Below are 14309 nucleotides of genomic sequence, written 5' to 3'. Positions count from 1 at the left end.
ATTTGTTCTTCACTATTTGTTGTACTCTAAAAGGGGTCCTTTAAAAAAAATCGATCTGCGGAAAACTCCTCATTCAACCGTAGATATGCTGTCCCTGAAAACTGCAATAGGATGTCCCCGAAGTCGGAATGTTGGAATTATAATATTTCCTCTAATGGAAATATTACCTCCTGGACTATATTGGCAACACCTACTGCCCTATTTGTTCTGCATTATTTGTTCTACTCTGAAAGAGGTCCTTTTTGAAAAAAAAAATCGATCTGCGGAAAACTCAACTTTCAACTTGAGATATGCTGTCCCTGAAAACTGCAATAGGATGTCCCCGAAGTCTGAATGTAGGAATTATAATATTTAACTTGAGATATGCTGTCCCTGGAAACTGCAATAGGATGTCCCCGAATTCTGAATGTAGAGTTGTAATATTTCCTCTTATGGAAGTATTACATCCTGGGTATATTGGCCACACCTACTGCCCTATTTGTTCTTCACTATTTGTTGTACTCTAAAAGGGGTCCTTTTTGAAAAAAAATCGATCTGCCGAAAACTCCTCATTCAACTGGAGATATGCTGTCCCTGAAAACTGCAATAGGATGTCCCCGAAGTCTGAATGTTGGATTTATAATATTTCTTCTAATGGAAATATTACCTCCTGGACTATATTGGCAACACCTACTGCCCTAGATGTTCTTCATTATTTGTTCTACTCTGAAAGAGTATTAAAAGGGGTCCTTTTTGAAAAAAAAAATCGATCTGCGGAAAGCTCCTCCTTCAACTGGAGATATGCTGTCCCTGAAAACTGCAATAGGATGTCCCCGAAGCCTGAATGTTGGAATTATAATATTTAACTTGAGATATGATGTCCTTGGAAACTGCAATAGGATGTCCCCGAATTCTGAATGTAGAGTTATAATATATATTGGCAACACCTACTGCCCTATTTGTTCTTCACTATTTGTTGTACTCTAAAAGGAGTCATTTTTGAAAAAAAAATCGATCTGCGGAAAACTCCTCATTCAACTGGAGATATGCTGTACCTGAAAACTGCAATAGTATGTCCCGGAAGTCTGAATGTTGGAATTATAATATTTCCTCAAATAGAAATATTACCTCCTGGACTATATTGGCAACACCTACTGCCCTATTTGTTCTTATTTGTCAAAACTTTATTTCCATAGAAAATTTTTTCAAAATTTTATTTCTATAGGAAATTTTATCAAAATTTTATTTCTATAGAAAATTTTGTCAAAATTCTATTTCTATAGAAAATTTCTGAAAATTTTATTTCTATAGAAAATTTTGTAAAAATTTTATTTCTATAAAAATTTTGTCAATTTTTTTTTCTATAAAAATTTTTGTCAAAATTTTATTTAGCTCCCAGCTCCACCTTTACAAAACTAACAGGATGACCCTGTATAAGTACCGTACAAAAAAGTCTATCGCCTTGTCCTCAAAGTTAACCTTAGAAGGTAACATTGTGGAATCTCAATTTACATTGATTCGATGCCTAATAGCCTATTTACAATTTTAATGTTGTTCTGTTAATAAAAATAAACATCTCTAGTTGATTATTAATTATTCTATTCAATGAAAGAATTGCATGCAATCAATTTTGGTGAGGTTGAACGCTCCAACAACTTTGTATGTATTTGTAAAAAAAAAGGTTCTAATGATGTGGTCATTGTTGTTGTTGTTGTCATATTGACAATACCATCAAATTATGTTATCACTAACCAATTTCAACCTACCGATCATAAATGACACCTCAGAAATCAAGAACCTGAAGGGTAAAGACACGCAATCAGCACATAGCCAAGTGCAAATGGTTATTAAAGAGGGTAACAATGTGGTAAGTTTTCCAATGGTAATATGGGGATTGCATTTCGAAGAGGGGTAGTGGCTCTGTATCACCTGTAATTAAGCGAAGCAGTCAGCGTGAAAAACCCATACAAACAAATAGCCAAAAGCCCAACACACAAAAGGTAACTTCCATTTCAATTTAGAATAGAATAAAAACACAATAATCATTAACATCATTATTAACGAAAGCTAGCAGCGATGCTAGACCACTCCGAGAATAACGATACATGGCTTCAATATGCCAATAAGCCATATTCAAAATTAATTTAAGGTTTAGTACTCTTCGAACATTGCAACCGTACGGTTATCCAACTCGCCTCATAATTTGAAATTCAAAATTTTGTTTGTATACCCGGGATTTTTCAAACCGAATTACCAACCAAAGTTTCCAGCATTTAAATTTCACTTTAAAATTTCCTCTTCCATTTAAACGTAATTATGGCTCGTGTTATGGCTCACTGCCGCAGTTCGATGTGTCTGCTTCAATTTATTTTATTTGCTGTTATTTTCTATAATTTTAACGGTTCGGTAACGGGACAAAGTATTTTGGATCGCTTTCGACCTAATTCGAATATCTCAACGCCTGATGAACAAGTGAAAATAATTTCCGGTACAAAAGTGAAACGATTCGAACGCTTAACTGTACCCATCGGTGGGGGTAATTACAATTTGGTGCATCCCCATCCATCGTATTTGGGTTTGGCCTATGTACGTACTCCTCTGGTATATTTTCCTAAATTAAGGGAATATTTTGTTACACATTGGCCCCTCTATTATCCAGCGAGGGTAAGGTTGATAAGAAAAAGGCATCATCCATTCATTGAACAAAAATGAAAATTTTCTTTCGGAATTATTAAAAAAAAAATGTTTGAGATAAAAAATATATGGATCCTAACTCTGGGTGAAAGTCGTTTTAAGAAAATCTACCTAAACTAAACTAATCCAGTTCGCTCCCCATTAACCTTTACAACTATGTCAAGCTATTTGGAGTCCTGTTTGGCTATCATTTTGGGTTTAACCATGGAAACCAGGGCATGCTAAGTACCCAGAAAAAATTCGGAAGTTCTTCTAAAGGCACGACTTTAAAATCACTTCCAAAAATGTCCTCCCAAAGGTGATCTTCATTTTAACTACACAGCAAGTTCTTTTAATTCAATTTTTTATAACTCTCGTTTTTCATATTTTGAGTGGGTAATTTTAACTTTTTTGGTTTCAAATTGGCTAAAAACGGACTAAGAATTAATAATATAGTAAAAATTATTAAAATGTTGCCGAAAAAATGTTAAATCCATTGTAGAAAAATTGCGAATTTTTGAAAATATTTGAGGTCAAACGTTTCATACAAGCGTACACCCTCACAAAAAATCGCTTCTGTAACATATACTCCCAAACATATTTTGCTTCAAGCATATACATTTTTGGGTATTGCCCAAACATTTATATGTTTGATCTCTTCCAATATATAATATGTTTGAAAGCACATTGGTCTAAACAATATATGTTTGGGTAGTCTAAGTTCCAAACATTTTGTATTTTTGCATCCAAATTCAATAATGTTGTCTTCCAAAAAACAATATGTTATTATGTGAACATATAATATGTTTGGAAGCATTTTGCACCCAAAAATATTATATGCTTAAAAAAAATTCTCCCAAACAATATTGTGCTCAAAATTTTATTTATTTATTTATATATTTACAATCATAATGAATTATGAAAATAAACAGGTAATATAGGTGCTAACAACATAGGTTTTCGAGCTGAATGCTCAAAATTTTGTTTCTGCCCAATTGTATATTCCCCCACATCTTTCTCACTTCCACGAGATTTTTTAGTTCTTAGTACCTTTTTCTGTAATACAAACATTGTAGAAGAAATTATTCAATTGTATGATTTTTTTATTTTAATTTTACCTTTTGCCGGACGGGGATTCGAACAGCGGACCACACAGTTTGTAAGGATCAAAGAAGTAGCTGATCAATTGCCCAAGGAAAAATAAAATGTTAATTTTGTAATAACAAGCAACAACCACCAACTTAATTCAATATCGCTCCCTGTTAAATAGCGCTCCAAGCTACTAAACACATATATGTTTATAGGCTATTTCTAAATTAATATATGTTTGCATCCAAGCATATTATATTTACAAACATTTTATGTCCCAAACATAATATGTTCTAACATATTAACATATATGTCCCAAACAAGTTATACTAGTTTATGAACATTATATGCTTGCACTCAAAAATATTGTGTTTAAAAATTTGTGTTCCAAACATATAATGTTTATAGCCAAACATATGAAAAACAGTCTTTTTCATCCGTGTAGGGATGCATCAAAAATTATAAATAAAATTTCAAAAATATTTTTTTGAAACACTGAATTCCGGTAACACCTTAAGAAGTGATTCAAATTGAGTGCAACAGCTGTTAAAATGGTGGACATCCGTCCTATGACAAGCCCATGTTAAATTCATCGCTTCTGCGGCAATTTTACTCCACTTCCGGATCCAAAAAGAACATTTTCACTACTTTTTTGGCTACGCTTTTTTTGCTGGGCAATGAAACACGAAGACCCTCATCCTTTGTAGTACATAACATGTTCTGTCTTTGTCTTTAACTAATAGACCATTCTTCCTCGACTCTTTATATGATATCTGTGTTTGAATCCAGAATTAGTCCACGAACAGCTAGTGCCGGATGCCATTAAAAGGGGTCCTTTTCACGGTTGTCACTCGAGCCAAAAATAATCTACCAAAATTTGGAGAAAATTTTACCAAAAAAATCTTATTTTATTTCTATAGAAAATTTTGTAAACATTTTGATTTCTATAGAAAATTTTGTCAAAATTTTATTTCTATAGAAAATTTTGTTAAAATTTTATTTCTAAAGAAAATTTCGTCAAAAAATTATTTCTATAGAAAATTTTGTCAAAATTTTATTTCTATAGAAAATTTTGTTAAAATTTGTTTTCTATAGAAAATTTTTTAAAAATTTTATTTCTATAGAAAATGTTATTTCTATAAAAAATTTTGTTAACATTTTATTTATATGATATCTGTGTTTAAATCCAGAATTAGTCCATGAACAGCTAGTGCCGGATGCCATAAAAAGGAGTCCTTTTCACGGTTGTCACTCGAGCCAAAAATAATCTACCAAAATTTGGAGAAAAATTTACCAAAAAATTTTATTTTATTTTGTAAACATTTTGATTTCTATAGAAAAGTTTTTCAAAATTTTATTTCTACAGAAAATTTTGTCAAAATTTTATTTCTATAGCAAATATTGTCAAAAAAGTATTTCTATAGAAAATTTTGTCAAAATTTTATTTCTAAATATAGTAAATTTTGTCACAATTTGATTTCTATAGAAAATTTTATCAATATTTTATTGCTATAGAAAATTTTGTCAAAATTTTACTTCTATAGAAAAGTTTGTCAAAATTTTATTTCTATAGAAAATTTTGTTAAAATTTGTTTTCTATAGAAAATTTTTTTGCAAATTTTATTTCTATAGAAAATTTTTGAAAAATTTTATTTCTATAAACATTTTTGTTAAATTTTTATTTCTATAGTAAATTTTGTCAAAATTTGATTTCTATAGAAAATTTTATCAATATTTTATTGCTATAGAAAAGTTTGTCAAAATTTTATTTCTATAGAAAAGTTTGTCAAAATTTTATTTCTATAGAAAATTTTTTAAAAATTTTATTTCTATAGAAAATTTTTGAAAAATTTTATTTCTATAAAAAATTTTGTAAAAATTTTATTTCTATAGAAAATTTTCTCAAAATTAGATAGAGAGAAATAACATATGTTGCAAAATCTACAACAACATCAAGAATTCTACCAATCTACCAAATACCAATATAGCTTCCCTGCCATTAAAGGACCTTTGAGGCTATATGTTATTGACAGTAGATGGTAGATGTTAGAATGGAAGGCTTGAGTGGATGTTAGAACGGATAAATCGCCCTTCCAATGCTGCTGCCGCAATAATAAGTTCATCAGTAGTGTCTCACTTCTCGCTTATGGGCTCTCTCAGTTTTGGATCTTTATCCACTTAACCAAAGTGGAAAAGGGAACTTGACGAAGTAATAATGCAAAGGAAAATGGTCCATGGTTAAATCCTGAAAAGAAAGAACTAGTCATGGAACTGGTCGTGGAACTAGAATCTGTTGGAATACCTCTATCTGCCTGCATGCTCTTACACCGCACACTAGATATGCTAGGCCATAGACTACCGGAAATCTCTCAACGAAATGGCTGAACAGTACAATATTCATCTAATATAAATACATGACCACAGGAACCTAGCAGGGAACAGGGAACCTAACCTACATAAGAGAGAAGTTCACCACTGTGGTATCACAATGGACTGAATAGTCTAAGTGAGCCTGATACATCGGGCTGCCACATAACCTAACCTAACCTACATATAGCAGGAGAATTAGAATCTATTGATAAGCCTCTAATTACGTGCAAGCTCATACTGTACTCATAATTTTCCATATAATTTTTTTTGGGGTCCTGTATTAGTTCATATCAGGGATGGAAAATACAATTTTTAAGAAAGTAAATGGTGATACGGTCAAAATTTGGTCAAGGGAAAACGCGTGTAAATCGGTGAAATCGTTTATTTAAAAAATCAAATTAAATTTCTTTTTCAAGTTCAATTAGTATAAAATTCAGGAAAAATATTCAGTTAGGCTTTCGCTTTTCCAAATCCGAATTGCTGGGCCTCACGCTTGACACCTGCCATCAGATTTTGTACAGCCACCTTGTCCACCTTCTTCACCGCAGAAAACCAGTTTGCCTTGAACTGCTGCTCGTCCTTAGCAGTTTTTTGGTCTTCTTTAGGTTCCGCTTGACAATAGCCCAGTATTTCTCAATTGGGCGGAGCTCTGGCGTGTTGGGAGGGTTCTTGTCCTTGGGAACCACCTGCACGTTGTTGGCGGCGTACCGCTCCATGGCCTTTTTACCGTAATGGCAAGATGCCAAATCCTGCCAAAACAGTACGGAACAACCGTGTTTCTTCAGGAAAGGCAGCAGACGTTTATTCAAACACTCTTTCACGTAAATTTCTTGGTTGACAGTCCCGGAAGCTATGAAAATGCTGTTTTTCAAGCCACAGGTACAGATGGCTTGCCAAACCAGATATTTCTTTGCGAACTTTGACAGTTTTATGTGCTTGAAAATATCTGCTACCTTTCCCCTTCCTTTTGCCGTATAAAACTCCTGTCCCGGAAGCTGCTTGTAGTCGGCTTTGACGTAGGTTTCGTCGTCCATTACCACGCAGTCAAACTTCGTCCGCATCGTCGTGTACAGCCTCCGGGATCGCGCTTTGGCCGTCGTATTTTGTATATCATCGCGATTTGGAGTCACAACCTTCTTGTAAGTCGATAGTCCGGCTCATTTTTTGGCTCGATGCACGGTTGTAGACGATACACCCAGCTTATTTGCGGCATCTCGGAGAGAGAGAGGTTAGGGTTTCGCTTGAAACTACCGGCAACTCTCTTTGTCGTCTAAGCTGCTTCCGGTGTTCGATTTCCCCCCGATCCAGACTTCCTGGCTGTCGACAAACGTTCCCCAAACACTTTAATTACATTTGTAACGGTTGATTTGGCAACTTTTAGCGATTTTTGCCAGCTTTGCGTGCGAGTAGCTAGGATTTTCGCGATGCGCGAGCAAAATTTTGGTACGCTGCTCTTCTTGCTTGGACGGCATTTTGACAACTGAAGAGTGAATTCCAAAATCAAAATATGAGCAACATTCTACACACACACACCTTCAAAATGAGGGGTGTTCAGGTTTTTTAAATGCAAAATTGAAAGAAATACGTCAAGTTTATATTGACCAAATTTTGACCGTATCACCCTTTACAAAAAAAGTATTTTTTTGAGCAAAAAAATACTTTTCACTAAATTTCAACAAAAATTCCATTGGAAGATTATTGTCAAGAGCACCTTTGGACTAACTTTTGTTGGACAACTCCTTAATTTTAAATATATTTTTTTTTCCGTTTTATATACACTTACAAAAACTACAGTAGTATTGTAATTACGGTTTGGTAGAGTGGTAGAATTCATGGTATTTCATAAATTTTCTGTAGATAAATAAAAATAAATTTTTGACAAAATTTTCTACAGAAATAAAATTTTGACAAAACTTTCTATAGATATAAAATTTTGACAAAATTTTCTACAAAAATAAAATTTTCTATAGAAATAAAATATTGACAAAATTTTCAACAGAAATAAAAGTTTGACTAAATACTCTATAGAAATAAAATTTTGACAAAATTTTCATCAGAAATAATATTAAAAAAAATTCTATAAAAATAAAATGTTGACAAAATTTTCTATAGAAATAAAATTTTGACAAAATTTTCTATAGAAATAAAATGTTGACAAAATTTTTATAGAAATATAATTTTGACAAAGTTTTCTAGAGGAATAACATTTTGACAAAATTTTTTATAGAAATAAAATGTTTGACAAAATTTGCTATAGAAAAAAAAATTTTGACAAAGTTTTCATCAGAAATAAAATTTAAAAAATCTATAAAAATAAAATTTTGACAAAATTTTCTATAGAAATAAAATTTTGACAAAATTTTTTATAGAAATAAAATTTTGACAAAATTTTCTATAGAAATAAAATTTTGACAAAATTTGCTATTGAAAAAAAAAATTGACAAAATTTGTTATAGAAAAAAAAATTTTGACAAAATTTGCTATAGAAAAAAATTTTGACAAAATGTTCTATAGAAATAAAATTTTGACAAAATTTTCTATAGAACTAAAATTTTGACAAAATTTTAAATAGAAATAAAATTTTGACAACATTTTTGCAAAATAATATTTTTTTTAGTTTTTGGTAAGTTTGTTAAAGACGTTTTCTCAAAATATTTTAAATATTTCGTCAATCTAGTGTACCATAAATCTGAGATCGGCTCAAAAATGTCTACACAAAAGGTACTAAATCATTTGCGGGGGTACTACGGTACTGACTAGGGTGAAAAAGTATTTAAAAAAGTACGATAGTACTGCATTTTCCATCCCTGGTTCATATTCATAGCCCAAAACGGTAGAAATAAATAAGATGCCATGGTGCACTGAGCGACTTATAATTATTGACATGTGAAGGAGAAAACATTTGGGGTTTACATTTTTGCCATTCTACATTTTATGATCTCTTCCTCTTCAACAAACCCTCAGGAATTAATAATACTTCCAAGATTTTATTACCATATACGTGCCCAATTGGCTTTAATTGGCATATCCTTACCCCAATTGGCTTTAATCATTTCCATCAGAAAAAAATGTTTTATATGCATGCACATGTTTCATTTTCTATGCTCCAAAATAGGTAGCCCCTCACTGGCAGGCTGGAGCTAAGTTATCTGGAGAAGGAATTGATGGTTTAATGACTTTCCAACAATTGCCCTATAACAATGATGTAAAGGTTACTCTCAATGCTACCGGAATACCGGCTGGTAAACATGCTCTGCATATACACACCTATGGAGATCTGACAGATGGATGCACATCAACTGGAGGACAATTTGCCAATAACTTTGTAAGTGTCATATACAAAAAATATTCATTTTTTATTATTAAATTATTAAATACTATAATTACTTTCTTTTCCAGTTGGGCAATATCGATGTCAAAGAGAATGGAGAAGTTTCTGTTGGATTTATAAGCATTTATTTGACTTTATTCGGTTACAATGGCATTATTGGACGTTCTGTGGTAATCCATGAGAGACCAATCGATTTGAATAGTGCTCTCAATGCTGAGGTATTTTCATCACCCTTACACGCTATACCCGATGCGCAGGCATATCAGAACGAAGAAAATTCAGTAGGTGCTGCAATAGCTTGTGGAATCATCAGTATTATGAAAGTACCAATGCCAATACCAACTGTAAATAGAAAATAATTTTAATTTCGATATTCATATGTTTAATGCACCCAACTATACATATATATTAAATATATATATTTTTTTAAGAAAACTCAAACAAATTTAGTTTTTTTTTATTTGGATTATCAATCATGACGGCATTATCGTCCAATGGAATATTGACGGAATTTTCTCCTATGAAAAACACATGACAAAACTGAGAAAATGTAAACAATCGATAATATCGTCCTCACGAAAATTTCGCTGGCAAATATAGTTAAGCACTTCTTAGGGATAGGAAAATTATCTCTGTCAAACACATTGCAAAAGTGCCTTATTGATATGCAAAAGAAAATGACCCCTGTCCATAAAAAAAGCATAGCTACTACTTTCGCTAGCGAAATTTTGGAGTTGATGGTATTATCGATTGTTTTAATTTTCCCCTATGAGAACAACATATCAAAACTGGGTCATTTCCATGCAACATGAAATGAACCCGATATAAACGTCTAGCGAAACTTTTGCTATACATAAGCCTGATATGCAACTCTACCGGTTATATCCTTTATATATCTATAAAAAGGTTCTTCGGAGTTTATGTTTACTGAAATTCCATTGCGTAGCGAATCTAATAGATAAACAAGTATAGGCGTCATTTTCATTAGACTGATGACAAAGCTGACTTGTGAATGACGGTGTTATCGACTGTTTTAATCTTCTCAAATGAGAAACGCATGAAAAAACTGCCTCATTGTCATGCAACAGGAAATTAATTCGGCATAAAAGTCTAGCAGAACTTCGGATACCCATAAGCCAGGTATGCACCCCTAGCGGAAATTTCTTTTGTATACAAAAAATAAGGCCCGTCGGAATTTATATTAACTAAAATACCAATGGGAAGCGAAATTTCATTTGGATGCCAATAAAAGCGTTTTGCCAAGGGTTTCTTGAAAGCATGTATTCTCCTCTAACGACATTTCGCTACCCATAATAAGTGCTAAGGATAATTCGTTGGGGCATTGTTACCGATTGTTTACATTTTGCTCCCATGAAGGTGGGTACTATGTTTGGTTTTCGAGTTGAAATTTGCGCGGTTACTTTTTTAAAACAGTTAAATACAAAGCAGATTAATTAACTCAATTGAAAATAAAGTGATTTTCAACTCGAAAACCGAGCATAGTACCCACCTTAAGGCAGGTATGCACCTCTAACGAAATTTTCGTCCGGTATGTACCTCTAACGAAATGTTCGTTACTTACAAAAAAGGCATTGCTATATTTTCGTAACGAACTTTTCGTGAAACGTTGTTATCGATTGTTTATATATTACTTCCATAAGAAATACATGACAAAATTGTGTTATTGGCACGCAAACGAAATTTCTATGAGAGGTGCATAACAAACTTAACTAGTACGTTCTTTTACATGCCGATAATACAGGTTTCTATTGTATTTATTATGGGATTGTAAACAATCGATAATAACATCTCATTGAATAGTCGCTAGAGAAAATATTAATGTATTTCTTATGAGTAGCGAGAAGAGGTGTTAAGGCCAATATGCAACTCTAACGAAATTTTCCTACAAATGCATTGCTATATTTGCTAACAACAATTCCGTGAGCATTGTTATCGATTGTTTACATTTTAGTCCAATGAGAAATACATTGAAAACTGTGTTATTAGCACGCAACCGAAATTTCGTTGGAGATGCCGATATTAATGTATTTCTAATGGCTGCAAATGTAAACAATCGATAACAACGACTCACGGAATTTTTGTGGATTCCGGCCTGTTAAGCCAGATATGCATCTCTAGCGGAAAGTTCGTTTGTGTGCCAATAATATAGTTTTGCAAACTGTTTCTTAACAAAAAATGTAAACAATCGATAATAACGCCTCGCGGAATTTTCATTAGCAAATGTATAGCAATGCATTTTTTATGGGTAGCGTAAAATTCATTTGTGTGCCAATAACACAGTTTTGCAATGGATTTCTTATGTGAGCAAAATGTAAACAATCGATAATAATTCCTCACGAAATTTTCGTGCATTCCGGCCTTTAAGCCCGATATGCACCTCTAGCGGAAATTTCGTTTGTGTGCCAAATACACAGTTTTGCAATATATTTCTTATGGCTGCAATTGTAAACAATCGATAACAACGGCTGACGGAAATTTCGTTAGCAAATATATAACAATGCATTTCTTATGGACAGCAGAAATTTCGGCTGGAGGTGCATACCGGCCTTTAAATATGAGTACCGTAAACTGTTTGATAAACTGTTTTATCGTCATTTTGCTAGAGGTCTTTATGAAAACAATACTTCACCATACTACTTTTGGTATCATATGGTTTAGTGCGAAAAAGTGTATAAATAATGCAAACTACCGTTACTTTTCGAAGATCGTGAAAACTCATGTGTCACAAGAGAATCCTATTTACTAAAGTTCCAAATATGGAATCGGTTATAAAATCATTGAAAATCTGTGGCTATAAGGGTCCATGTCAAAGTGAAGAGATCCTAAGATGGGCGATGCGAACAGGTGCTTGCTCGGAATTCTATAAAGATCTAATCGAATGGTTGCAAGCCGAATTGGATGCCATAAAATGTAATAGACAAGTTCGGATAAATATTAATACATTACTGGAAATACTACGTATATCCATGCTCATGATGCCTCACTATGGCTCTGAAGTAGCTGCAAATCCCAAAGAATATCGCATACACACTATTAAGGTTTTACTTCATCATCTGGAGATTGCCAACAAAGCAATGATGGAGCAAGCAAAAACCACTAAAGAAAGTCCTCCACACAAAGGCGGAGCACCTCAGTTGCATATAACATTAAATATGGAAAAACTATCGAACGGTGGTTACTGGAATCAACGGCTGGTTCGTTATAATAATCCTTCTCTATTGTAAATGAATCAATGAATAGAATTCGTTCGGAGTTAGGCCAACCAAATCCATTGGCGAATTTTTATATTTAATAAAATTTACTATTTTTAAATTAGTATATATAAATATGGAATAAAGAAGAAATAACTACATACTCAACAAATTTCGTTGGCAATTTATAACCAAAAAATATTTTAGGCATGAAAAGAGTTGAGAAAGATCAAATCATTTTGGGCTTTTCTACAAAATGGAAAATTTAAACCTAAAATGGACGTAGATGGATGTCTGTAAAAAAAAACAATGAAGAATATTTGGATAAATTTCTTGGGGCCACAAAAAGTTTTTCGGCGGTGGATTATCCCACCTCAGTAATGCTGGTGGCATTTCTGAGGGTTTCAAAGCTTCTCTAAGTGGTTTCACTGCAATGTGGAACGCCGCTATGACGTTCATGGAATCGGGCAGCACTCAGTGATAAGAGAGAAGTTAACCAATGTGGTATCACAATGGACTGAATAGTCTAAGTGAACCTGATACACCGGGCTGCCACCTAACCTAACCTAACCTATCCTTGGGCCACAAACCCATAATTGGATGAGAATGGAATTTTCATAACTATTTTGGTACCCTGCACCACACTGTGGAACAGGGTATTATAAGTTAGTGCATATGTTTGCAACACCCAGAAGGAGACGAGATTGACACATGGTGTCTTTGGCAAAAATGCTTAGGGTGGGCTCCTGAGTCGATATAGCGATGTCCGTCTATCCGTGAACACATTTTTGTAATCAAAGTCTAGGTCGGAATTGTAGTCCGATCGACTTCAAATTTGGCACAAGTATGTGTTTTGGCTCAGAATAGATCCCTATTAATTTTGGAAGAAATCGGTTCAGATTTAGACATAGCTCCCATATATATATTTCGCCCGATATGGACTTATATGGCCCCAGAAGCCAGAGTTTTACCTTAATTTACTTAAAATTTTGCACAAGAAGAACAATTAGTACTATAGTCAAGTGTGCCAAATATTATTGAAATCGATTCAGATTTAGATATATCTCCCATATATATGTTTTTCTGATTTCGACAAAAATGGTCAAAATACCAACATTTTCTTGTAAAATCGCCACTGCTTAGTCGAAAAGTTGTAAAAATGACTCTAATTTTCCTAAACTTCTAATACATATATATCAAGCGATAAATCATAAATAAACTTTTGCGAAGTTTCCTTAAAATTGCTTCAGATTTAAATGTTTCCCATATTTTTTCACTAACATTGTGGAACACAATGTGCATTAGCCGACTTAAATTTGGAGTCTATAGATTTTGTATAAGTCAAATTCTTTCCAGATCGATTGATATTTAAATGTATGTATTTGGGAAAACCCTTTATATATAGCCCCCAACACATTTGGTATCGAAAAATTAGATCTACAAAGTGGTGCAGGGTATAATATAGTCGGCCCCGCCCGACTTTAGACTTTCCTTACTTGTTTATATTAAGTTCACCACTGTGGTATCACAATGGACTGAATAGTCTAAGTGAGTCTGAAATGTCGAACTGCCACTACTCCTAACCTATATTAAGTACCATTTTGTTGATAATTACCTTTATCTAAATTCCTTTGGAAGCAAAACTCTTTAGGACA

At 33.1% G+C, this 14309-nt stretch overlaps 1 protein-coding gene across 2 annotated transcripts; it reads left to right on the top strand.

Annotated features, from left to right (window-relative positions):
* Nucleotides 1-2134: 2134 nt before the first annotated feature.
* Nucleotides 2135-9887, top strand: Sodq (Sodesque). Of its 2 annotated transcripts, none has more exons than XM_075289459.1 (3): nucleotides 2135-2565; nucleotides 9227-9436; nucleotides 9511-9887. In XM_075289459.1, the coding sequence occupies exons 1-3, from the start codon at nucleotides 2296-2298 to the stop codon at nucleotides 9799-9801; spliced, it is 771 nt and encodes a 256-aa protein (XP_075145574.1). In that variant the 5' UTR covers nucleotides 2135-2295; the 3' UTR covers nucleotides 9802-9887. The 2 variants fall into 2 exon arrangements, with proteins under 2 accessions (XP_075145574.1, XP_075145573.1); XM_075289458.1 differs by having other exon boundaries at nucleotides 2135-2643.
* The last annotated feature ends 4422 nt before the right edge of the window (nucleotides 9888-14309 follow it).

This window comes from Haematobia irritans, chromosome 1, assembly GCF_050003625.1.
Source record: "Haematobia irritans isolate KBUSLIRL chromosome 1, ASM5000362v1, whole genome shotgun sequence".
Classification (NCBI taxonomy): Eukaryota; Metazoa; Arthropoda; class Insecta; order Diptera; family Muscidae; genus Haematobia; species Haematobia irritans.
The sequence above is the reverse complement of the archived record's forward strand: the minus strand, read 5'-3'. Positions and strand labels throughout refer to the sequence as shown.

Coding starts and splice junctions, on each gene's coding strand:
- Sodq (XM_075289458.1), top strand. CDS start 2,296: ATGGCTCGTGTTATGGCTCACTGCCGCAGTTCGATGTGTCTGCTTCAA. Junction 2,644..9,226: donor CCCTCTATTATCCAGCGAGG/GTAAGGTTGATA, acceptor GCTCCAAAATAG/GTAGCCCCTCACTGGCAGGC. Junction 9,437..9,510: donor GACAATTTGCCAATAACTTT/GTAAGTGTCATA, acceptor TTTCTTTTCCAG/TTGGGCAATATCGATGTCAA.